At 46.4% G+C, this 24,302-nt stretch overlaps 2 protein-coding genes across 4 annotated transcripts in view; both read left to right on the forward strand.

Moving 5' to 3' along the window:
- The first annotated feature begins 222 nt into the window (after window positions 1-222).
- On the forward strand, window positions 223-17,499 carry LOC117590503 (ras-related protein Rap-2b). Its single transcript, XM_034283165.1, has 5 exons — window positions 223-562; window positions 2,870-3,101; window positions 10,031-10,228; window positions 14,172-14,264; window positions 14,345-17,499. The coding sequence occupies exons 1-5, from the start codon at window positions 474-476 to the stop codon at window positions 14,672-14,674; spliced, it is 942 nt and encodes a 313-aa protein (XP_034139056.1). The 5' UTR covers window positions 223-473; the 3' UTR covers window positions 14,675-17,499.
- Window positions 17,500-21,195: 3,696 nt separating this feature from the next.
- The window catches only part of LOC117590549 (DNA-binding protein Ewg), a 15,167-nt gene continuing 12,060 nt past the window's right edge, over window positions 21,196-24,302 (forward strand). For 2 of the 3 annotated variants that reach the window (XM_034283288.1, XM_034283290.1), the window contains exon 1: window positions 21,196-21,565. The gene's annotated coding sequence lies outside the window, so the exon portion shown is untranslated. The remainder of the gene's footprint in view (window positions 21,566-24,302) is intronic. The other variant, XM_034283291.1, reaches the window with a different exon arrangement.

A 24,302-nucleotide genomic window follows, 5' to 3' on the forward strand; every position in this document is an offset into this window, starting at 1 on the left:
AATAATAAACTAAGGCCCAACTACCGCGTTAACGTGGCCATAACCATTGCCCGTTACGGCTACAAATACACTTGCACTTACTGCTGATAATAAAACGTAGCGTCGCAAGCAGAACGAACCGAGCAGTGGAAAGCAGGCCGCGAAGCAGAGTGTGAACAGAAGCAAGCAGTGTAAAGCATAGTAAGACGAGAGAGTACAGCAGCGGCAGCGGCAGCGGCAGAGGCAGAGGCAGCGACAACAAAGTTCCTGCTGTTTATGCAAACGCCGACAGCCAGCATAAAGGGACACCAAACAGAAAGAGTGTGAGAGAGAGAGTGAGAGACGTCGGCGACGTCGTCGTTGAGACGTTGATTTACGGCCTGCCCGAGGAACCAGCAGCAGAGCAACAGAGCAACAGATACAGAGGCACAGTCGACAGTCAGAGCGACAGCCACAGCCACCGCCAAATCAACAGCGACAGAGACAGCAGCAGGATGCGTGGCCGTCACTTGCGTCGACGCTTCAGCCTGCAGCCGTCCTTCATGAAGGATGACAACAACGAGGATAAGCCGAAGCGTGACAAGTAAGTTATGGCTAAATAAATCTGCAGGCATCTGCAACAATACATACTCGTACATGCATACACACACACACACACACGCAAACATGTACCCACACGTGAGCGAGCGTGCAAAATCCATTCACGTAGTTTGCCTCACATCCAGACACCCCCCCCCACAAAAAGAAAACTTGAAAATTTCGAAATGGCATAAGTGTCAGCATTGTATCAGTAGATATAGATATACATTTTCATGCGCTCAGTGAGTGGGAAAACTATGCCAAAACTTATATTTTCCAGTTGACTTTCCACACAGAAGAGGCAGGGGAAGACTCCTCCAGATTTCGAGTAAAAACAAAATATCGAATAGCAAAAACAAATGAATCGAAATCGAAATCTTGTTTCCACGTGAAAAGTTCTCTGGCGATTTGCTGGCCTGCCCTTCAAAAAGGGTATCCCAAATAAACCAAAAGCAAAAGGCAATCATTAGAAAGTTTTTGTTTTCATTAAGAGAACGGTCGCAGAAGAACTCGAACGATTTCCGTTCATAGTTCAACACATTTCATTAAAATATTGTGCAATAAATTAAGTAGTTTCACAGCCAAAGAAGAAATACTTTTAAGGGTCTCGTTCCAGTTCCAATGACGATTGGAAAGGAGGAAAAGTTTACATCAAGTTCACATTTTGCGAGCTCCCCCGCGAAGCGCGCAGCTGCAACCGAGTATAGTCCGGGCGTGGGACTTGGGACCAGGACCAGCTGCCCTGCCGTACGGCCAGTCCAAGTGTCACAATGTCTTCGGTGGGAGCGTGGTGCGGTTGTGGGGACGACGACGAACTTCAATCGCTGTCCGCAATAATTGCAAAAGAATTTCCAAAGGGGGACCGAAAACTCCAAGTGGGCGGCGGCGGAAAAAGTTCTGTCCTGTGAGTGGGACAATGGGTCGAGGGGTTTTCGGTCCAGGTGGAGTACAAGAAAGGATGAGCCGACTGTCAGCCCAGACCCAATTCAATACCCTACGCCGCATACAGTAGGAGCCGCCAGCCCCGGCAAACATGTAAAGAATCTTAGCGTTTCTCTTAGGGGCAAACATTTTCATTTCTTCAACGCAAGTTCAAAGAACGACATGGAAGACACCCAAAAGTACATGGGAAATGGGAAATGCGAAAAAGGGACACGGGATGCGGGATGCGGGATGCGGGATGCGGGTAAAGCGTAAAAGGGAAACAGTCGCGGCGGACAAGGCAGTCAGTCAGTCTCCCCCGCCTGATTTCCTGGCCGGACATCGTGTGCCTCCTTTCCCCTGCCCTTCCCTCATGTTTCCTTTTAGTTTGCATACTTTTCCCTTTGTTTTGCCTGTCAGGACAAGAATTTCATGTTTTTCCTGCTTTTGTTTCTTCGTTTCCTCCTTCGTTACACTCGGGCCTTTGATTACAATATTACGCCCCAACCAGTTTCGGCGGTGAGAAAGGAAAGGACTCATGTTTATAGAACCTTTCACTCTCTCTCTCTCTCTCTCTCTGGCAGGGAGAGTGCCAACAGAATAGCGCTTATTAAAATCAAATATGATCCCGCTTCTGGATGGTGTCTCTCGTAATTAAGGGCCATTTCCAGCCGACGCGATATCAGATTTGACAATCCATTTCCAGAGTCTTCCCCGCTTGCGATTCAACTAATAGTTTTAGCCATGTTGCATGTTGCATGTTGTTTGATCAGAAAGGGAGAGAACTTTAAAGTAGAAAACTGTTTAAGCGGCGGAGTAATGTAATTCCCTCGATTCCCAATTAATTTGCACGCGAAACACGAAGCGGCAGTTACTGCAGAGCGATACATAAAGGCGCCACCTTTACATATGTACACACTGTATATAATGGGTAGGATCCTACTACATAAGGTGTCCTTTGTTTGCTTTTTGCTTTTTGCTTTCGCTGTGGCTCTGGCTGTGGCTGTGGTTGTGTAGTTGTCGCTGTCGCCGTCGCTTTCTGATGTTGCCGTAATGATTAATTTTAAATGTAGCGCACAGATTTAATGAGCCGCCCAGGGGATAAAGTCCGTCCCTCGGGTATAAAGAAATGAACAGAGGGTAAGCGAGGGGCAACGGCAAGGCAAAGGAAAGGATACCAGAGGAATGGGGGGGATTGATATTAGATCATGAATCAATTTGAACAGCAAACGCAAATGAATTGAATTTAATTGAATTTAACTCACTCAAGTCACGTTTTTTTCTTTCTGCCTGCACCACACACACCACACTGTACCCATTAACCATTACAATAATCATAACCATAGCTATAACCATTCCATTCGTATATCCCCTTTGTATATCCATGCAGAGTGGGCAGAACCAATGCGGTGGACGATGCCATCGGACCGGCCAATGCCCGCCACAAGATCGTCGTCATGGGCAGCGCCAAGGTGGGCAAAACGTCGATAATCACACAGTTTCTATACAACACATTCAGCCCAAAGTACAAGCGGACCATCGAGGAGATGCATCAGGGAAACTTCTCCATTGCCGGCGTTAGCCTCACCCTGGACATTCTCGACACGGCTGGCTCCTACGAGGTAAGTGCCACACCGCTCACACTCCAACAACAACAAGAACAGTTCATTAAGTGAATCAAAAATTGGGAGCAAGTTTCCTGCCACCCTGACTCCCTTCGCTCGTAGCAGGTTTATCCTGCCGTTGCTGCTCCTCCTGGCTGGTGGCCCCTCGAGCTTGTCCGGTGCTTTTAATTTTAAATAACCTCCTCTAATGGGTTGCAACAGGGCAGCCAGCAGCATTTAGTTTATATTCAATATTTCAAAGAGTTTCCCAGGTGGTCCTTCTGCTGCTGCTGCTGCTGCTGCTGCTGCTGCTGCCAGTGTTCGTCCTGTTCCCGGTGCAGGAACTGCCTTTGAAGCTTCGCCGTCGCAATCTCCAACCATCATCAACATCATCCAGCTGCGTGCCCTTTGTGCAGCGGAAATTACAGCCTGCGATTCAATTTCGCTGCCACTTCCGTCAGGCGCGAATCGAAATGGTTGTTCATGGAAGAAAATACAAACAAAAAAAGAGAAGAAGCTGACACAAAAATAAAAAACACGCGAGTGAATGAAAGAATGAAGAACGAACGGCAACAGATGTTGAGCAATATGAATGGAGGGGCCCCCTGCAGCCGTGTAGCCGTGTATCCGTGTAGCCGTGTATCCGTTTCTATAGTATATGGCTATACGAGTATGGCTACATGGTGGCTACATGGATGGGTGCAAATGGAGTCAGTCAGGCAGCGAGTGCAGTCAAGTTGGGAGCCAAAGCCAAGTGAACTGTGACTCTGGACCCAGTCCCAGTACCAGTCCCATTCCCCCACATACAGGCGTGTCCTTGGCGCGGCTCTACGTCCGATTTATGTGCTGTACAATGGAATCATCAGGACGGGCATGGGCATGGGCATGGGCACATCGAACACATGCGATAGCGAGCTCCTCGAGTATGAGGAATGGCATGGCAGGGGATGGGCACAAAGAACGAATGGTTGCAAGATTCACTGCCAAATGGGAGCTGAAATTGGAAATGCTGCTACTAATGAAATGGATTTTGCAGGGATTGCTGGATGGGAATCCTTATAGGGCAAATCCCTCACCCAATCAGCCCTCAAATGAGCTGCCACATGGCCACACCGAAACAGGCACTTGACAATGGCCCGGGCCCGGGCCCTGCCCCAAGTCACTCTTCAAACCCAACTAGCAGCAACAAACAGGTTATAAATTTGAACACTTTCACGGATTGCTCATAAATTTTACGATCCCTCGGAGAGCGGCAGAAGCCACAAGAGAGAGAGAGAGAGAGAGAGAGAGTATCGAGGCGCTGGGAGCTGGGAGCTGGAGTAGTTATCCCAGCTGGCGGTTGCGAGCATAAATCGACCAGTGGCAGGTCGTCGCATCATATGTGCACACACTGTACACTGTACTCTGTACATGTGTAGTTAATAATGGTCCTAAGAGGCGAGTGCTGCAGCAGCAGGCACTGGGTCAACTCTGCCGTCACATAATCCTGATACATATACAACCACGAGTACTCCGATGCCTTGATTGTGGCTCCAAAAGCGTGTGGATTTCCCATTCCCAGTTGGGATTGCAGTTCTTACAATATTGGCCAAGCAGCTCCTTCTGCTGTTCGCTGTTCTCTGTTCTCTGTTCTCTGTTCGCTCTGCCGTCCATTGTTATCCTCGCATTAGTCCCAGTGGCGCACGGTGCGTATGCGCAATCATTTGCAGCCAAGTGCCAAGTGGCAGCCATAAACGACACTGCGGCAATGGCAAAGGCAAACAAACACTCAAAAACATAAGCATCACTAGTGCACAGTGCGTTTCGGAGCCATAGGCCACGGTACTTCTTTTTGGTCTCCGAGTTTCCGTTCCACGGTTTATGCTTAATGAAATCAAGGGATGACTTGTACTCTTGCAACGCACTGTACCACTCATAGTTCGGTCAAGGCTGTGGGAGCATGGGGAGGTCCATAAACTGCCGCAAACACACACACACACAGGCACACTCGGCAGGCCCAGAGGCTGGAGCGGCACCGCAGCCTGGCCAAATAGTTGACACTCCGACGGACGGCTAAGGACTCTCTCTCTCCCACTTTGTCCTTCTCTTTCTCCCGTGTACGTATGAGTGATATGCCTGCGTGTGCCCAAAGATAACAGACCGCAGGCCACACATACACACACACACACACACACACATGCCACATGCCCCGGGCGTCTCTATCAATATTTGTTACGCAGAAATTACGACCGGAGCAGGGCATAAAATTCGTTGTTTACCCACCGCAAATGGTATTTGCTTAAAAATTCCAATTTACAAATATTTTATATGAATATATTCTGCACTTTGCCACACCACGACACGGCACCTGGCTCTGTCGACTCGCGTGCACTGCATGCAGACTGACAGAGTCGACTCGTGCATGCCCTTTTGCTCAGCCCAAATAATTAATGATATTTCCCACATAATGCAACGGCCGAGCCTTGTGTCCACTCAAATGCCGCAACGCTTTTCCAGACACATAATTGGATTGTACACCTTTTTGCTCTTTGCGTTTTTCTTGCAAATCAATAACGTAAATTCTGTGGTCACGCAACGCACTCTGTGGGCTGCCGGTAGGGTTCCTGAAAAGGATGCCAAACCATAGACATAATGGCATGCATGGCGCGCATCTAATGGCTGCCAGAGCAAAACACAGTTGGCCATTGTACACATAATGGAAAAATGGAAAAATGGAAAAATAAAAACATGGAAAGGGTTTTCCCCCTCTACAGATGCTCCACCAAGCTCCACCAAGACTAAAACATTGTCGAGAGGTACATAATGATGGCGAAAGGATGAACAGTGAGTGCATGGCAAAAGTGGGATACATAGGGAGGGGCTTTAAGCTCTAAGAACTATCTATAAGATGCTCGTATCTATGATTGTAAGTGTTCCAATTCGGAAACAATAAAGCTCTCAAGTGGTAACAAGGGTTCGCTCTGCTGCTCTTCAGCAGTCCGTGGCTTGGCTCGAAACAAAAATTTCACAAAGTTCTGGTCAGGCATACAGGGAGAGCGAGAGCAAAGGGATGCACACACGAGGAGGAGCAACAATTGTCTGCGTGTAAATGAAGTTAGTAAAAGTTCAAGCCAAGCTAAGTTTTGTCCAAATGTAGTTTGAGTTTGAGTTTGAGTTTTCGTTTTCGTTTTAGTTTTAAGCCAAATCAACCAAAGTCTTGTACCCCGAATGCTGATCTAATTGGCAAGGTGTGGCATCCGTTTCCACATGCAAAACAAGTCCGAAATTCAATCAAAAGAAATAGTCTGGCAGCAGGAACGGACACGACAACAACAGGAATGCAGAAACTTCCAAGTAGTTAGACTTTATTATCTGCAGGATAATGTATTTCAGCGGAAAAGGGAATGAATATCCACAACTAAAGTTGAGCAAACTTCATTCCATAACTTGGCATGATATTGAGGTGTTTGGAATAATGGACACCTGTCAGATGTGATGATGAAGTGTCTGCATACAGTGGATTACTTCATTATGAGAACTCCCCCTGGCAAACCCTTTGGGTTCGTGCTTCCCAATAAATGCCAACTGCTCTTGGTATTGAATTTTGCTTTGCATTGCAACTTACCAAAATGTCCTTGGCTGCATTCCAGGGGAGCCAGCAGTCAATGTCTCTGCTCAATGGGCGTCACTGCGCCCGTTGGAAAGCGCCATAGGAAAATGCTAAACAAAAGTCACACAATCAGCCCGGCAAGTGGCAAGTCCATTTGTGGAGTCCATTGAGAAATCAAGAGCCAGCATATGATTGGGATTGGGATTGGGATTGGGATGGGGAGGACGACGAGGGTGCAGGGTGCAGGGTGCTTTTACGAGTTGGATGCCAGGACTTGCCATTGAATGGAAGGCAGATAGAGAGAGAGAGTGAGCAGAGCTGAGCTGACAACGACAGGAACAGCATGGCATCATTGCGGTGTTGTGCTTCGGTTGTCGCATGTGAAACAAGCGGAAACCACACACAGACAGAGAGGATGGCAAAAGGATGTCGCAGCCTGGCCCTCAAATGCACAAAATAAACGAATGCCCAAAAAAAAAGGAAGAAAAAAACACCTACACCATTGATAAGCCCGAGCAGTCCCATCTTGAGCGTGTTATGTACAATAATAAGAGCAACTTCATAGCAATGGTAGCTCAAGTTCAGTCTACTCTACTGGGTTATGTTTTGCTCTGCTCATCTGTCTCTCTCTCTATATATTTGTCTGTTCTGCCGGCAGTCAAACAGCCATCGAGCCCATGCAAAAACATTTCCCAACTCGTTCTGATGAAATGAAAACATTGGTGTTGTCTGCAAGGAAGCCTCTTCCTTGGCAAATTCAGGAAGTGGAAGTGAAAGCAAAAGTCAGGGAAAGGCAAGGAGAGCAAAGGCAAGTCCCTCATGGAAATGAGTTGGAGGATGTTGCTTTAAGCCACAAATGCTTTACTTTACTTTTCAGCTGCTGTGTTCGGCCCTTCGGAATGCCTTTTTTGCAACTTTAAAGCCTTCAAATAATATACATTAAAATCAAGTACAACCCATTTGTGTGGGCAGATTTTTTCTTTTGCCCCGAAAGGGGTTCGAAATAAACCAAAAGGTTTCGATTGTTCGCGTATTCCAAAAGGTATTCAAACCAAAAAAAGCTCCAAAAAATTCTGCAGTACAATTGTTATTTATTTTGTATTGGACAGAAGGCAGGCAAAGGGACAACCAGCGCAAAATCGATTATCGTTTCAGTGCGTTCCAAGACATATCGAAGCAAAAAAGTGTTCTCCCAGCTCCCCTTTCAGGTGTATATTGAAACATTTCAATTCATTGTTTTATGGCGACATTCAATCGGTAGCCAACACGATTACCAAGTGCCTCTTCAAGTTCGATTTGGGGTTCGAGTAGAGGTAAAAGGATGGACTCTCTCAAACTCACTCTCCCTGTTATCTGAGCTGCAGGATACTTGCTGGGGCATTGTGGTCGAGAGTAGAGCCCTTTCCTCTTGTTTTTCTCTCCGCGCTGTGTCGTTATTTTTTGCGCTTTTGTGAGAGTTTTTTCATTGGGATTTTCAATTTTCAGCTGGTCAGTGGACTGCCTTTTTATTTACACGCTCTCCATGGAGGCACCAAATCTCTCTAACTATACAGCTGCCTCTTTTGCCCGTCGAGTTGGGTGCGTATTCAATTTGGAACCTGCGGAACTGGCGGGCGCATGATTTTGAAAGCCATTATGTTAGGTACACAGCTCGGAAGGAGTGGAGCGGAGCGGAGTGCTTTGGCCAAAATGCTGCGGTTGCGGTTCCTCTCGGCTGGCAGACTGGCAGACAAACGAGACAATGGAATGGGAAATGTGGAGCCCGCAGAATGGAGCTCCCAAGTCAGAGATGAAGGCGATGAATGCCAGTGAACCTCTGACTGTACCTCTCTGCTCGTTTGTGGCGCTAATTCGTTTCCATTTTGGTATGATTCATTTTGTATGCCATTTTTGAATGGAAGCTGAACCATTTGCTCAACTCTGCGCTGCTCTGCTTTAAGTACACAATTCACAAATTGCATACATCCGTGTCCGTGTCCGTGTCCGTGTCTGTGACCGTCTGTGTCCGTCCGTTTGTCTTTGCTTGTCCGTGTTGTTGTGTTCCCTCGTTTTTGGTCTCTGGGTTGGGCTGCCACAAATGTGAACATCTAATGACATGGGAGACGTCGAGTGTGGCAGAGTTGCCGGCCGTTCAAGGTCAGATATGGGGCCTGGTTCGGCCATCAAGGACTGTTAATTAAACAAAAGGGCACACGGACAGCCATGAGTGTATTCCTTGACAAACCCGCAACCGTTTGCATTCATAGGCCACTTTTCTGCAAATATTAATTACGGGGAATTTGGGTCCGCAAAATGGAAGCAGTTCCCGAAGGCAGAAGAGCTTATGCACGGCACGTCTGTGGCATTGGGTGTGCATCTGCATGGCACGTAATTGCCAATAGGAAGAACACGAATCACGAATTAGGCACGCGTGTCGCCAGAACGACCCCAAATGCAATCGAAGCAGGAGGCAGCAACAGAGAGACAAAAGATCATGTTCCTTCCCATTGCCAATGAATCAATCGCACTGCTTGCGGGTTGACCTGTGAAGCAGTAGCACAGTAGCAGGAGAACTGCTTGTAAATATACCAAAAGCCCCAAATAAAACTGCTTTATTCGATGCTGATGCTGCTGACATTACGGTCAACATTGGTCTTTGCTTTTACTCTCCTTTCCGCCTCTCTACTGTTGATCTGCTGTGAATGCTATTCTGCTGCCATTCCCCACTCACCACTGGTTCCCACTGCTAAAATGTACATATGTATAATCTTATTTAGCATGAAAGATGATCCTTCCTCTATATCATCCGATGAAAGAAAATTCATGGTATGAATTCAGTTTTGCATTTTTCTTACGAATGAACCTCATCTTTGGAAGTTTTTAAGAGTGGAATATTAGAAAATTATGCTAAAACCCGCTCGCACAAAAGAGAAATTCAATTTTCGTTTGCCACCTTCTGCCACTCCATTCCATTTTATTTTATTTGCCATGCCATATTTCAGTACGTAGCACATTTACCAGGCGGAAAATTGCTCACTGAAAAGTGTGAAAATGTTTAACGGGCATAGAAAACGAAATTTACATGATTATCCGTGATTATTCAAATATATATGTACGTACATATGTGTATGTATAAGTATGTATGTGTGCACATATGTATGTATGTATGTGCTTGAAGCATATTTGAGAGGACTCGTGAGTGTTTGTGTGTGACAGTATAAATATATGCAAATTATCATTGAGGAAACAATTGTTGTTGATGGCTTTGCCCCGCTTCGGTGTAGCCGCACTCACAATTTGCATACTCGCTCAGCAATCACCTAACTTTGTCTTTCTCTCTTTTCTCTTTTCTCTTTGTGTCTCTTGTTTTGTTTTGCAGTTCCCGGCGATGCGCGCTCTCTCGATATCCTCGGCGGACGCCTTCATCCTGGTGTACGACGTCACCGACAGCAGCACTTTCGAGGAGGTGCGCGGAATACGCGACCAGATCCATGAGACGAAGGCCACCACAGCGGTGCCCATTGTGGTTGTGGGCAACAAGATTGATCTGCTTGCCGACCCCGAGACAGAGCGTGAAGTGAGTATTGTGATGGGGATTATGATGGGGATGGGGATGGGGATTGGCATTGTTTAATGTCTGATGTGGTCGCGGTTTTTTTGTCAAGGTCAATGCGGTGGCCCTTCCCTAATTTGCATCAATTTTAATTGCTGACTGCGGCCCTTAAAGGAGTAGAAGAAGGAGACAGCCTGACCGCTCTGATTGTTGTCTTTGGCATTGCTTACGTGTGTGTACAAAAACCGTTTCGTGCCACATGCCACATGCCACATGCCACATGGGCACTCCCCAAGTGCCGCACGCCATCGAAGTGCCACAGCGGATGGGGTGTTTTCAGCAATTATGTAAAGTTTGTCAAGCGTAACCACCGGTGATGGTGTGGGTTGGCCATTGTGGGGGGCATGGAGTGACAAGAGCAGAACCAAAACGGTTTAATCAAAAGTTTTCAGTCCTAAACTCGAACTCGAATCCGATCCCCAGCCCCAACCCCAACCCCAACCCCAAGCGAAGCGAATGGAAGGGGAACGTATGGGGTTTGGGGGCGTTGCGAAAGTCAGTTAAACAATTTGTCAGAATTTTAGCCAAGCGCCAAAATAATTTGTGTATTCAATAGACAGTGAAAGCTCCATGGGGAGGACTTTTAGAAGACCAAAAAATGATGCTCAACGGAGGATACATTTATTTGGCTCAACCGTTGACCCCAAAGATAGTTCATAATCTGGAATCTACACTCCGTTAAAATAAAATCTAGGAAAATGCAAAGAAAACTCGTCAAGCAATGAGAGGGGCGGGACGGCAAGTGGGGCTGGATCCAAAAATGCAACACTTGAAATTCCAGAGAGAGTGTGGCAGAGGGTTATAAGTTGCCACAAAGTGGCAAAGTGGCAGCGTGCCGAAGCGACAGACCTTCGAGTAATGTGCAAACTATGCGCGATAGTCCCACGAAATGGAATGTCATCAAATGTGGCAGCCCAGCCCCCAAGCCCAACCGCCAAGCCCCAACAGGGGGAGGGGGGCTTTTGCATAATTAGTGAAACGCCAGAGCTGAAAAGTATGCAATATCCCACGCAACAAAGTGGAACTACCAGAGATGGAATGGGCACAGTTCGTGTCCGTGCTTTAAGCACGGCGACGCTAAGCAGTCAATCAATCAATCAATCCTGTTCATTTTGTATCTCCTTCGCTTAAAAACTAAACGAATTCAACCAGAAGCAATCCCCAGGGGAGCGCTTAGATTTATGCAGTTGAATTGAGTCTCAAAATTCATTGGATTCGTGTGACAGGCTCCATTTGCCTTGTGCCATCTCCAAGCAGAGCGGCAGGCCAGTGGGCCTGTGGATGGCAGCATCGCTGCAGCTGTGGTTCCTGCGCTCCCCTCACTTCCCCGCTAGACGGCTTCCCATTCCGAGCTTTTGCTGTCAGGCGGCTGCATCGTAAATTTTCTCACAGCCAGCGGGGCAGCGAGGCAGGGCAGGAATTTGATAGACGAAAAAATAGCAAAAGGAAGAAACTCGAAACAGGCAAATGAAAGACAAGGAATGCGACGCAGTCAGGAATGCAATAGTCGCCACTCAGCTGCCACTTAGGGGAATGAGCGAGCCCTTGCGTTGGAGTGTCGAAATTTGCTTTAAATTAGCTCTCTTTAAAGCTGTAATTATTACTAACAGATGAGCCACACATCGAAGCGGTTGCAGGCGTTAAAATTCAATAATTGAACGTGGATAAGGAAACTCTCAGATAAGAGTTCCAGCAGAGCCACTTCCTACTTACTGTGCTACATATAAGTCAGCATCGCAAGAAGCGTTCCATATACATAAGAATATGTACATACTATGCGCAGAGTTAAATGCAATCAGCAATGAAATAATCTCGAGTCAAATACCCCTAAATGTTATAATAATAATAACTGAAACTGCGTCCACGACTCGGGAGCGGGAGGGAGTACTTTGCATATCTTAAACGATCATCGTTTGGCATGGACTGAGACTGGGACTGGGACTGGGTCTGGGTCTGGGTCTGAGGCCACAGCTGGGCATTTGGGTTCTGCATAAGTTCTGGCCACAAATATGGAGGCGACTCAGACCTAGCCCCGGGGCCCACGACCAAAGTGTTTCTAATAAATTCAGGCACGAAAACTAAGAGAAAAAACACACACACGCAGAGGGGATGGGGATGTAAACGGTGAGGGGGAGAACTGTCCCGGAAAATTCCACTTTGATTGTCAAACTTGAAAGTGAAACGGGAAGCGAAAAAATGGAGAGTGGAGAGGGGAAAACTGAGCCAATTTGTACTGTAGCTGGGGCGAATTCGGGTCTCAGGCGAGTGTCAAGCGAAATGTAAAAATGTTCGGTGCCTAATTTATGCAACATGTTGGCTACAACCAGCCGCCACATATCAAAGGCAATCGTTTCAGTTTCGGTAAAGGATTAAATGGAAAAACACACTTCCATATGCCCAAGGAATATTATTTTTACGACTCTGACCATCCCCTGAAGAGAATCCCCAGAAACTCCATGTTAAAATAGCGATCATTTGCTTAATGCTTAAATTCTGCGACTTTCCTTCTCCGGCAACCTTTTTATTGTCATTTGAATCCGTTTTCACTTTCCACTTATTTTGTTGACTTTCGTTTGGTCAACTTCATTTGGGGCTTTATAAATTTGAATATTCTTTTATTTATCTTTCGCGTGCCTTGCCTTCGCCATCGAGTTGCGTCCTTTCGTTTCGTTTTATATGTTTCCCTTTCTCTTCCCTTTTATGCAGTAGCTTGTTTTTTTTTATTTGTCACTTATTTGGTGCTTCTTGTTGTCTGCTTTCTCCTCCTTCTATTCCATTGCACTGCTTGTTGCGGACGATTTACCGACACCTGGATAAACTGCTTGTTTGATCTCTTTAAACCTGCTGAACACTGCTTGCTTCCCCCTTAAACGGGGTCACTGAACTGCTTGCCTTCCCCTCAAAGGGGTACACTGAACTGCTTGCTACGCCAGATCCCCTCTGCACTGCTTTATACAGTTAGCTCTGCTTGCAACTTCTGTGTGTCTCAATCTGCTCGCTGCACCTAGCGGAGTGTCTGCTGTAATTGCGGCTCTAACGACTGCTTTCAGTTGTAAACTGCTCGCCACTAAGCCCTATGAGGTATATCCACTGCTTGCTTGCACGGCACTCTAATGGTCTTGTCCTCTATCCGCCCGTCCGCCCCTTGGCGGTGCGGTGTATTGACTTTAAGCGACTTCTGATATAATAAAAATGCAAATTTCAGCAAACGCCAGACTGTCGCGCCCTAGCCCATGCCCCTCCAGTGCACCCCACACCCACCCACCGTCTCATCATCCCCTCTTACTTTTCTTTTTCTTATCCTACTTCTTATTCTCATTCGCTGTGCGTTCTCTTTCTTCTCATCTGTTTTTTTGTTGGTTGTTTTCCAACGAAGTGAAATCAACTTTTTGTTGGTGGCTTTTGGGGTCCTTTTTTTTTGTTGTCGTATTTTTTTTTATTATTATTTAGTTTTTTTGTGTGTGTGTGAGTACAGAAACCTTGTTTGGGGGCCGTGGGCAACTTATTCCTTCGATTCTGCACTCGTTTTCCGAGGCTGTTCATTCGGAAGAATTGGGCCCCCGCACACGGGGGCCTCGAAATCCTCGACTCGGCTTCGGTCCGGCTTTCCCCAACAAAGTTGGCAAAATTTCTTGTTTTTTGTGTGTGTGTTTTCCCTCTCCTTCCTTCTGTCCTGCTTGCGTTTATTCTACTTTTTTATCGTCCCAATTTAGACGTCTTTAAGGATTTCGATGCCGATAAGAAATAATAAAGTTCCGGGTTCATTGTCTGCGATTTTCGGTTGGGGGAATCGTACAGTTAACGCGTCCACGTGCCCAATGAGGGGGGGGCCAGAAGTGAGTGGTGCAGAAGAGTTGTTCCAATTGCCAGTGAAGCCCTGAGTCTAAGAGTTCTCATCTCTTTCCAGGTGGAGTACGCCACCACAGAGTCGGTGGTGACAGTCGATTGGGAGAACGGATTCGTCGAGGCCTCGGCCGCCAGCAACGAGAACGTCACGCAGGTGAGTCCACACTCCATCCGAAAATACATACATCCAATTAAAGACAATCCAATCCGATGATATTCCCTTCCAATCCACAGGTATTCAAGGAGCTGCTGACCCAGGCCAAGATCACCTACAACCTGAGTCCGGCACTGCGCCGTCGTCGCCAGTCGCTGCCCCAGCAGATCGGCAACAATGGGCCGGGCACACCGCTGCACCATCATGGCCACCATGGCCATCATGGCCACCACCAGGGCGGTGCCGCTGGGGGGTCAGCCTCCGGATCGGCCTCCACCTCGGCGGCAGCGGCTGCAGCCGCCGCTGGTGGCCACGGCTCGCATGCCCCAACGCCGGCCCAGCTGCAGCACCTGCAGCGCATCCAGGAGCGAAGCATGGGCGCCAAGCGCAACTCCTGCACCATCTCTTAAGCGGTGCACCAACGAGCGGCATTGAACGAAGGCAAAGTCCAACAAAGAATGCAATTATATATGTACCAACTGAAGCTAAACTAAACGGTCTCCTACAAACGGTTTTCAATATTTCTCCAAAATAATACACTCAAACTCAAACTCAGACTCGGACTCAGATTCATACTCAGACAGACAGTTGGGTTCGATTTGGATCAGCCACAACCTCTGATGATTGAACCTAATGATTGAACACATACAATACAATACAACGTAGCCTCGACTCAAACGTACCTTGCCATCTATTGCTCTCTTGCTATTATCGCTCCAATTACGTAGTACCTACTGCTAGTGCCAGTCACGGATTTTGGTGGCAACTTTTGCCCCTGGTTTCCCCACTCTCAGCGCGTAATGCATGCATACAAATATACTTACCCGTAGTCAATGAATGTTGTAGAGCAAAAAACAAACACTAAACGCCCAAGGTTAGTCCCAAATGTTACACCATGGAATTAACTTATTCACAAGCGGCAAACAACAAATAGCCGATTGTTGGCCCATCATGTATGATGGATCGAGGAAGCAGATCGAAAGCAGAACAACAACAAAAATCAAAAGCAACAAAGGCAAAACTTATCGTCTTTTTTATATGTGTGCGTGTGTCTGGCTCTGTGTACCTTTTAGCCGTGTGCGTGTGTGTGTCTAGTTGCAGCTTCTTCACTTTTCCACATGATGCTGGAGCTGCTATATGCTCTACCCACATATACATATACATATACATATATATAAACAACATGCTAAAAATACAACAATACATATGCGTATTATCCGTGTGTATAGATTACCCATGCAGCAAGCAGTGCTCGTGGTCGTGCTCTCACTCTATCTCTCTCTCTCTCTCTCTCTCTCTTTCTCTCTATTTGGGGTCCCAATGGAGCCCCATTCCATGTACCTAACACAGCGAAAGCGTATTTTTGTAGACAATAGGTCGATCGATCTCTGGGTGGGTTTCTCTTGGCCAGTGTTGGCAAATGGGAGAAGCTGCTCTGCAGAAACAGGAACAGGAACAGGAACAGTAACAGTAAGAGTACCAGAAAAGGGAACCGAAAGCAAATGCATAGTTAAGATGTCTTTTGTTTGTTTTGGAAAGTGTAGGGTAACGATGAATGCCACTGATCGATTCGATCGACAGCATTGTGTGAGTGCGAGTAGTAATTTGTGTTGTTGTTTACCGTTAGAGCTAGTAGCTAGTAGCTAGTAGTGTTGGCTAATTGTGTGCGAGCCCGGCGAGCGCATAGATAGTGCCACAAGTAGGCGTCGAATTGAAGGACGGATGAAGGTTGAGGGGAGGAGAATGGAGTATTAGGAAAACAAAGGTTAAGATTGAAAACGCAATGAAAACACCAAAGACACCAAAAGCAAATACAACTGAATAATGAATAATGATTAATGAATAGAGAGAGATCTATCTATAGATATATATAGATAAATACACACATATGTTTATGGAGATGTTAAAGGATGTCAGATAATATATTAGGCGAAGCAAGTTAAGAATGGTTCAGAATGTACGAACGAGCGGACGGGCCAAAGTGAAACGAAGCTATAAATTCCATACATTTATACATACATACATCAAATACCAACACCATCACACACTTACATACATTTATCATATTTCTAGCGAGAGTCAAGCGACCCAAAGTATTGGGATAAATACCGCAAATACAGAGAGAGTTATATTTATATTATGAGAGAATAGAACAAATTCCTAAATGTTAGTACATACATACTAAACCCATACAAAGAAACAAACAAAACAAAAAGCGAACCTCTACTGACATACCTAAAAGAGTAAAACTTAAACTAAAACTTAAACTTAAACTTAAACTTAAACTTATATTGATATCGATGTGTGTTGCTTAACGAAATGCAAACCTTAAAGAATTTATGTCATTTTTTGTAACTCTAACAAATCGTACAATATCAATGTAGAAAGAGCATCCCATATGTATGTTTCCAAAGTCCATGGCTATACACTTGCAAAGCCCATCAGAAATATTGCGCCTGCACATTAAATTGAATGAAACTTTTCCAAAGATCTTGCTCCATTGTCATATCACCCATCCAATAGCTACAGCATTTGAGATTCAAAAGTTCTTTGCAAGTGTATAAGCCAGCAAACCGAATCCGAAAAACCCCTTTACTTGAGTAGCGGGCAAAACGAACGATCTATTATTATTATGGTATCGGTTATTACGATCGATTTAGTTGGGGGGGGGCAGTGCGCACCGCGGACGGTGCTGCAAGCTGGAAGGAGATATCGGACGCGGATGCAGTGCGTGCGTTAAATCTAAGTGAAAGCAAAGCCACGTAGAATTGACTAAGATGTTAGCAGACCCCCAAATGGAAGCTGTGGAACAGGGGCGACAGCGAAAAGTGACCAGAGACCAGAGACCAAACGGAACGTACTTCTTGCCTTGCCGTCAAAGAGCTTAAGGTTGTGGCTGGGCAGTTGATGGTCCCATTATTCACACTTTCTCCCAGCGCTAAGGCTCGGTCCTGGTCCCTAATTTTCCTCTTAGCACACTTCGGGGACAAACTCTATACACAAAAAATATGAATTCATACATTCTTGAATACTCGTATCGATGATGATGGCCTAGAACTTTCGCCTTGACTTTCTATCGGCATCACGAAACGAGTTTGTGCGTGGTGAGCTGTTGGATTTGTTTGGTTCCTAGACGCGTTCCCATTTTGACCAGAACCTGCAGCTGGATATCTATAATCTAAATATATTATACATATGCCAACGGCAATACATATGCATTAACTATATACATACATACAGCATATACAGTATGAATAAAAATTAAATATAAATGTAATTAATAAACGGAGAGACGAGCCGCAAATAAACCCAACGGGAGATGACATTTTTTTGTGCTTAAATTATCGCTTTTCCTTTTCCTGTTCCTTTTCCTTTGCCGACTTTTCCCCTTCCGGCTTTCGATGCTTTCCGGAAAGCTCCTTTTCCAGATGTTCCATTTACCGCTAGCTTTCGTCCTGTGCTTTCAGCTTTTAGCTTTAAGCTTAGCCAGAACCGTTGGACAAGCTGATTTGATAGCAGCATCTAGGAGCATCGAGGGACGAGCCTTCGCGAATTCGAGGCTGTGGGTGTGGCAAATCGCCATGAATAATCGATAGTGTCTGCCAAACATAACGGTAAACCAGGCAATACTGCTAGAGTGTGTGTGTGTGTGTGTGTGTGTGTGTGTGTGTGTGTGTGTGTGTGTGTGTGTGAAAGCGGCAATAACAAACCAGAGTCCAAGGCCAAACAAATGTGCGGAAACGTGCAGGAGGCGAAGGAGGACGCACGAGCTGAAGGTTACGCCAACTACCATCCAGCAAGAAGGACTCTGGAAATACTCTGCATTGCGAGTCAATCAAAGATGTCAAAGAAAAGATTGAAGAGATTATGTAACAGAAGAATAAATATTGATAAACTGGAATGTGGTGGCACTTTCAATTGATGGGAAAACTACAAAATCTTCAACGTGTGGGAACTACGAATGATCGGAGTTGAGTTACCTTTTCTAGGGTTGTGTAAGGAGAGCAATGACGAACCATAGTGAAATGAAAAGTCAAGACATCACCAGATAAATTCTGCAACCGAAGCACTTTCTGCACATGTCTGATCATCCAGGACACGTACTCTTGATTTTTGTTGCCACGTAGCTCAACTGTTTGCAGCTCGAGAAAAATGAAGCGAGGCCAAAGAGGACAATGTCTTTTCATATCAAAACAGACGCAGGCGCAGATGGGGTCACGTTGCGTATGGGCCGCATGCTGGTGTGTCCGTTTGTCGGTGTGTACGTACACGTGCCTCCTCCAGCCATCCGTGCCTGCCTGCCCCGTGCAGCTGTGCAACTGTAGCTGTGTGTGCGAATCGTAGTACTACTGCCTCGTACACGTCAAATACTACGGCATCGACTGCTGTGACCTGCCATGTGCCCCATGCCTTTGGCTGTGGCGGTGTCCTGCTCAATGTTGGTCGCTGGGTTGGTGGGCTGGTGGGCTGGTGGGTCTATTGGTGGCTCCGTCGTTGGGTCGCCGGCAGTTGACAGCAGAGCTGCCTGCCTGCCAGTGCCACATTGTCACAGTGCCACACGGGCATTTCAACGTGCAACGCTGGCGCGCCACAAACAGTAACCGTAACAGACGTCAAAAACACGGACCGACGCCACAACTCAAATAAAAATGCAGCCGCATAATCCATGGAAAGTTTCGCGTTTTCTGCCGCTCCACGGCAAATGAAAGTGGAAATGGGAATTAAAATTGAAATTAAATTGCATTCATCCCATTGCAAGTCCAAATCCAAAAACAAAAGACAAGCCCCAGCCCAAGCGAGCTCTAAGAAATTTCTGCGCGGTTACGCAGCCACAAAGGAAATCGGCTTGAACAGGATGTTCACATTGTAAATATTATTGTATCATTGTACACATTTATGTGAGTTTATGTACATACAGGATACGTAGGTATGTGTACCGATTCATCCATTAAAGTTGTACGTGCACAACACGTGAGTGACCTTGAGCACTTCCAACACAGGCGACCCAGTGGGGGGGTGGCTCAGACCTTGAACATTGGCGTGTGCTTAGCGGCGAACAGCTCCATTCTGGAGCGCCCAGGAGTGTGTGTGTGTGTGTGTGTGTGTGTGTGTGTGTGTACCAAAAGAAGGCCTGACCGTGACTAGGGATTGTCTGGAGTGGAGTGTGGCCATGATCAGGCAGGGCCCGGTTGACCCACTTCGACTGTTCTGCGACTGCTTTGCGAGCTAAGTTCAGCAAATATTCAAGATCATTGCCAGCCACAAGACGAGCGCACATCTGGTGATGGGATTACGACGAACCGAGAGCGGCCACATGTCAAGCAAAAGATTTCGAGTAGGGCCCAAGCCGTGTACGATAAGCGACGGTGGCGGCGGCGGCGGCGGCGGCGGGAGCAGCACCATCTCTCAGTTCCGGTGATAAGCGGCGGCCGAAGACCACGATAAGTAACAAAATGTCAGAAGACCAGAGACCAGAGACCCAAGACCACAGACCAGAGACCCGTACTAGTCTGGTCATTCCCTGCCCAATGTGGGGGAGTTCCGTGCGATAAGAAAATCACAAGCCGTGTTCCTTAGCTCCTCTTTTGTATCGAGTAGTTTTCTTAATGTTTTCATTTTCTTTCTCGTTCTCATTACTTTTTCTTATTTTATATTATTTTATTTTATTTTATTTTTTTGTTTTTTGCATGCGGGCAATCAGTGAAGTCCGTTCGGAGAATAGCGTTTATCGGACATACATATCCTAATGTGTGCTGTGGCATGCGGCAAGGGTGTGGGTGTGGGTGTGGGTTGGTGTGCATGACGCGCCTCTGAAGCGCGCAGGGCCTTAAAAGGCGGCTGCCAAACGGACAACAGTCAGTCGCACTTAGTCGTCGCCTTCGCTCGGTCGCCTCCAAATCAAAAATTACTCAAGCCAATTAATCCAAAGTTGAACTCGTTGTTGTTTTTTTTTGTTGCTGCTGTTGTTGTTGTTGTTTTTGGTGATGAAGTTCTGTGAATCCCCCGCCAAAAGAGTGAAACAAATTGTATGTGAGTCTCTCATATGGCTGGTCTAGCTGATTTCTTTTCAATATTGCTAGCTGCCTTTTGAAGGGCTTACGTGTGTTTGCAGGCCAACTGAAATCAATAGAAAAATGTTTCACATAATATCCGAAACGTAATTAAACACATTTCGCAAACAATTTCTAATTTGAATTATCCGCGCAGCAGGGATGGATGCCGCCACCAATCGATGAGGATAACAGCTATCGCAGACGTGTCGTGCGATTGTCGAACACATTTGTTTAGCTAAGAAATGGTTGAATCATTTCAATATTTATTTATTTATTTTTTTCGTTAATTTTTGTTTTTACAACTGAATTTGTAGTTCCGTTCATTAAACGGCACGCCGAAGGTGTAGTTCATTGTCCCAGATATATCGTTTGGTGACCACCACCTGCGCTATCGATGTTTGTACCTCTGATCACGCTGAGCTATACGCCGGTTTTTAGATGTTTCGAAAACATTGTAAGGCATCTATAATTGTAACATTTTATTTTGAACTAGTTTGGTTTCAAATAAAGAACGCTCGGCTGTTCATATGCTCTCCATATAAAAAGCCGATAGGTTCCTCCTATCGCACTAAAATACCCGTTTGCTGTAATGCAACTACCCTTGTTCAAAAATGTTGTGTTGACTCGCTTAAAATTCAGGTTCATATAACGAAAAAGAAGTACATTCATGTGTTCGCCAGGACAAGAAACTATCGCCTAGGAATACTAATCAACAAAAAATGTATATCGATAAATTATTTAAATGTAGCGGGGATAATTACTTAAGTTCTTACTGTATATTTGCGGTATATTTTGCAAGTCTGAAGGTGTAAGTCGGTATATGTATGAGGGATGGGCGGTATATGTTATCGCTAAGTCCGCGGTCACACTGTGCTGCAAGCTGGGGAGCAACAACAACAAAACGCAAGCTGGGGCGCAACAACAATAAAACGCAAGTGGCATTGTGGCAAGCGTGGCAGTGCGCAAATGTAAAATGCAGCGAATATTCGCATGTGCAGTGTGATAATAAATAAATGCAGGGTCCAAAAAACGCGAGCGACGACGCAGGGGCAAAGCAAACACAACAACGTCGCAGCGGCAGTAGCAGCGTTTTGGCGGCGGCGGCGCGTGTGTATTTATATGTATAGATGTGTGTGTGTGATTGTACGAGAGTGTCCAAACTGTTCCTACAGGAGAATACCGTTGAGCAGCAGCAGTCCCAAGGCCAGGAAGGAGGAGGCAACATCCTCATCAGTTAGACACACGCAGGTGCGTATACCCTGAACATCCATTGCACTCCACTCCTGCCGATTCCACCTATATGCCTGTACAACAGTATGTGTGTGTGAGCGCGACGCAGACGTGAAGAATTTTCGATTTTCCTCTATATTCGGTTTTCGCGCAAGGCAGACCGTACGTGTGTGTTGGTGTTGTGTGTTCTGTTCTTTTCTGTTCAGCGCGCAGCTCAGCGGAAAAGTGTCGGTGCAGACAGTCGCAGTAAGCAATAAGTTTTTCACGCAAAATCCAATTTTTCCATCTCTGAGGAGTGAACAACAACAACGACGACGTCGTCGAAAAGAAGAAGAGGGACGGGGTGAACGGTAAACAGTTCTAAAACACACACAAACAAACAACAACAAAAAACGGGGCAGAAAACTGTTATTTTTTCACACTGTCACTCTCTCCATCTCTCTGGTTGGCTATTTAAAACCCAATATGTAATGCATTTGCATGTGCATATTCATGTGCCCTGTGCTGTATCCGCTCGTTGGGTGCACGCGAGCGTGTGTGTGTGTGTGTGTATTAGATAATCCAGAAAGAGACCCTTATTTTGTGTGTGTACTGTTACAGCGGCGCCTTGAACCGAACGTCGACTGCGAGTGTCCGTAATTAAAACATGCGCCGAACAGCAGCAGCAAAACTGTTCTCATTTTTCGTGTCAGTGGCGGTCGAGTGGTGGTCGGTCGGAGCGGTGTGATGTTGGCAGCGGGGGTAGGAAATGGTTACTCTCTGAGGGGGCAGGTGGGGGCGGCACACATAGCGTATGCGTAACATTTTTCCAAAACCCCTTTTATTGTTTCAATCTGCCTGAAACAGAATTCCAATTTGCATTGAGAAGGAAAATCTGTTTTTGTGCCTCTGTGTGTGTATCTTTTGTGTACAGGGGTTGCATTTCCTACATACCCACCCTCTCCTATAGGGCACATAGGGATGGATACACATACACTTTGCCATAGCAGCAGCAGCCGTCAGAGATTTTCGCACAGAAGGCTGATTCAGATGGACGCTACTGTGCCGTCAGCATCGCAGTGGCAGCGCAGCAGCAGCAGCACCAGCCGCTGCTTACAGGGGGTGGGTTGTACGAAACTTTCATAGTCGAATAATACGAAACGAAACAAGTACAGTTCCAATTGGAAAACAAGCGACTGGCACATGGCAACCTCGTCGCAAGGTTGTATCTCTGTGTATGTGTATGTGCCTGTGTTTTGGTTTGTGTGTTGGGTTGTATCTGTGAGTCATTTAACCGTTACTTTTTCCTCCTTACTGCTTTTCCCCGTACAAATGCATATGAATACACCTTACATAATACATATAAATATATGTAACCATGTACATAAGAGTATATATTCATACATTCACATGGGGGCATATGCGTTTGCCCATTGCCCATTGCCCCGTGTGCGCCGTCGCCGCGGCCCGCCATCACCGCTGCCGCCGCCGCATGCGTAACGTACTTTTTCACTGTTCTTTCTACTTTCTACCCCTCCATTCCTCCCTCTCATCCCACCACCTTCCACACTTTATGTTGTTTTTATCTTGCATTGTTTTTGTAGACATTTGCGTCAAGATACACACATGCACAAACATTGTACATGTGTAGACACAGAACATTCACATGCAGCAGTGTGCCAGAAAGAGTGGGAGAGTGAAGAGAGAGGGAGAGCGAGAGAGCACTCGGCGCACTAGTAAGAGATAGAACACGGAATAGCTATCGATTAGTTATTTGCGTACAGAGCGGAGAGCGCACTGTCGATGTGTGAATGTACATACAGTGTAACCTCTCGCAAGGGAACCCATTTGTTGTGGTGTTCCTGTCAGACTGGGACTCGGAAAAGGAACGACTCCGAAGGCATTGGTGGCAAGAGCCCTTACAATTTTCAGTATGTTGGGACAATAGCCGCCAAAGCTGCACTCCCTGCACACAAATTGCATTGGCAAATAATTAGTTTTCGCCTACTCTTGCCCACCCCTCGGTTCAGACTCTAGAGAGTCGAGAGCACCCAAAGGTCTTAGATTCGCTCGAAACCCGACAGTCGTTGAGTATTAAAAATAAACAAGTCAACTACTCGCAAATTGGATTCTCTGTGAAACATGCCAGAGATTTCGAAGAGTGATAGCTGTGTTGACAGCAATCCCTAAACAATTGCTCCCACTGTGCCACCGTGCCACCTCCAGCATGCGCCAAATCTGTTGCTACTGCTGCTGCATGGGTGGTTGTGTCTGTTCTTGTGGGCCAGTGAGCGCGCTGACGCAGTGGGAGTTTGCTGTGCCCCATATGCACATCCCCATACATGCATATCGTGGAGGGAGCGTTCATTTCTCTAGGCGGTGGGCGCATGCACCCACCATCGTCAGGCACGCAGATAGATACGGAAAATGTAATACATACCATCCGAAAGCGAAAATAACAACACAACTTTTCTAAGTATTTCAAATGTTCTCTCTTCCTGTGTGTGTGTGTGTGTGTGTGTGTGTGTGTGTGCTCGTTATAAATAGATCAGAGCAGAAAAGACACAGGTCGCACAGCATTGCCAAGTGCACAGAATAAAGCTCTCTTTGCTGACAGTGTTGCCATATGCGCAAGCGCCGAGTGTGAGTGTGACGTGACCCCTAGCCATGGGCCATCCCTTTTCTCCGGTAGATTAGTAGATACCTACAGACGTTCTAGTTGTCTTCACGCAGTGTGTGTGTGTGTGTGTGTTAGGGAGGGGGGGGGGGGGGGGGG

The sequence above is a fragment of the Drosophila guanche genome, unplaced genomic scaffold (assembly GCF_900245975.1).
Source record: "Drosophila guanche unplaced genomic scaffold, DGUA_6, whole genome shotgun sequence".
Lineage (NCBI taxonomy): Eukaryota > Metazoa > Arthropoda > Insecta > Diptera > Drosophilidae > Drosophila > Drosophila guanche.

Excerpts from the sequence above, each read along its gene's own strand:
- LOC117590503 (XM_034283165.1), top strand. The coding sequence starts at position 474 with ATGCGTGGCCGTCACTTGCGTCGACGCTTCAGCCTGCAGCCGTCCTTC. Across the intron at positions 563-2,869 it reads GATAAGCCGAAGCGTGACAA|AGTGGGCAGAACCAATGCGG; the intron begins GTAAGTTATGGC and ends ATATCCATGCAG. Across the intron at positions 14,265-14,344 it reads GCAACGAGAACGTCACGCAG|GTATTCAAGGAGCTGCTGAC; the intron begins GTGAGTCCACAC and ends TCCAATCCACAG.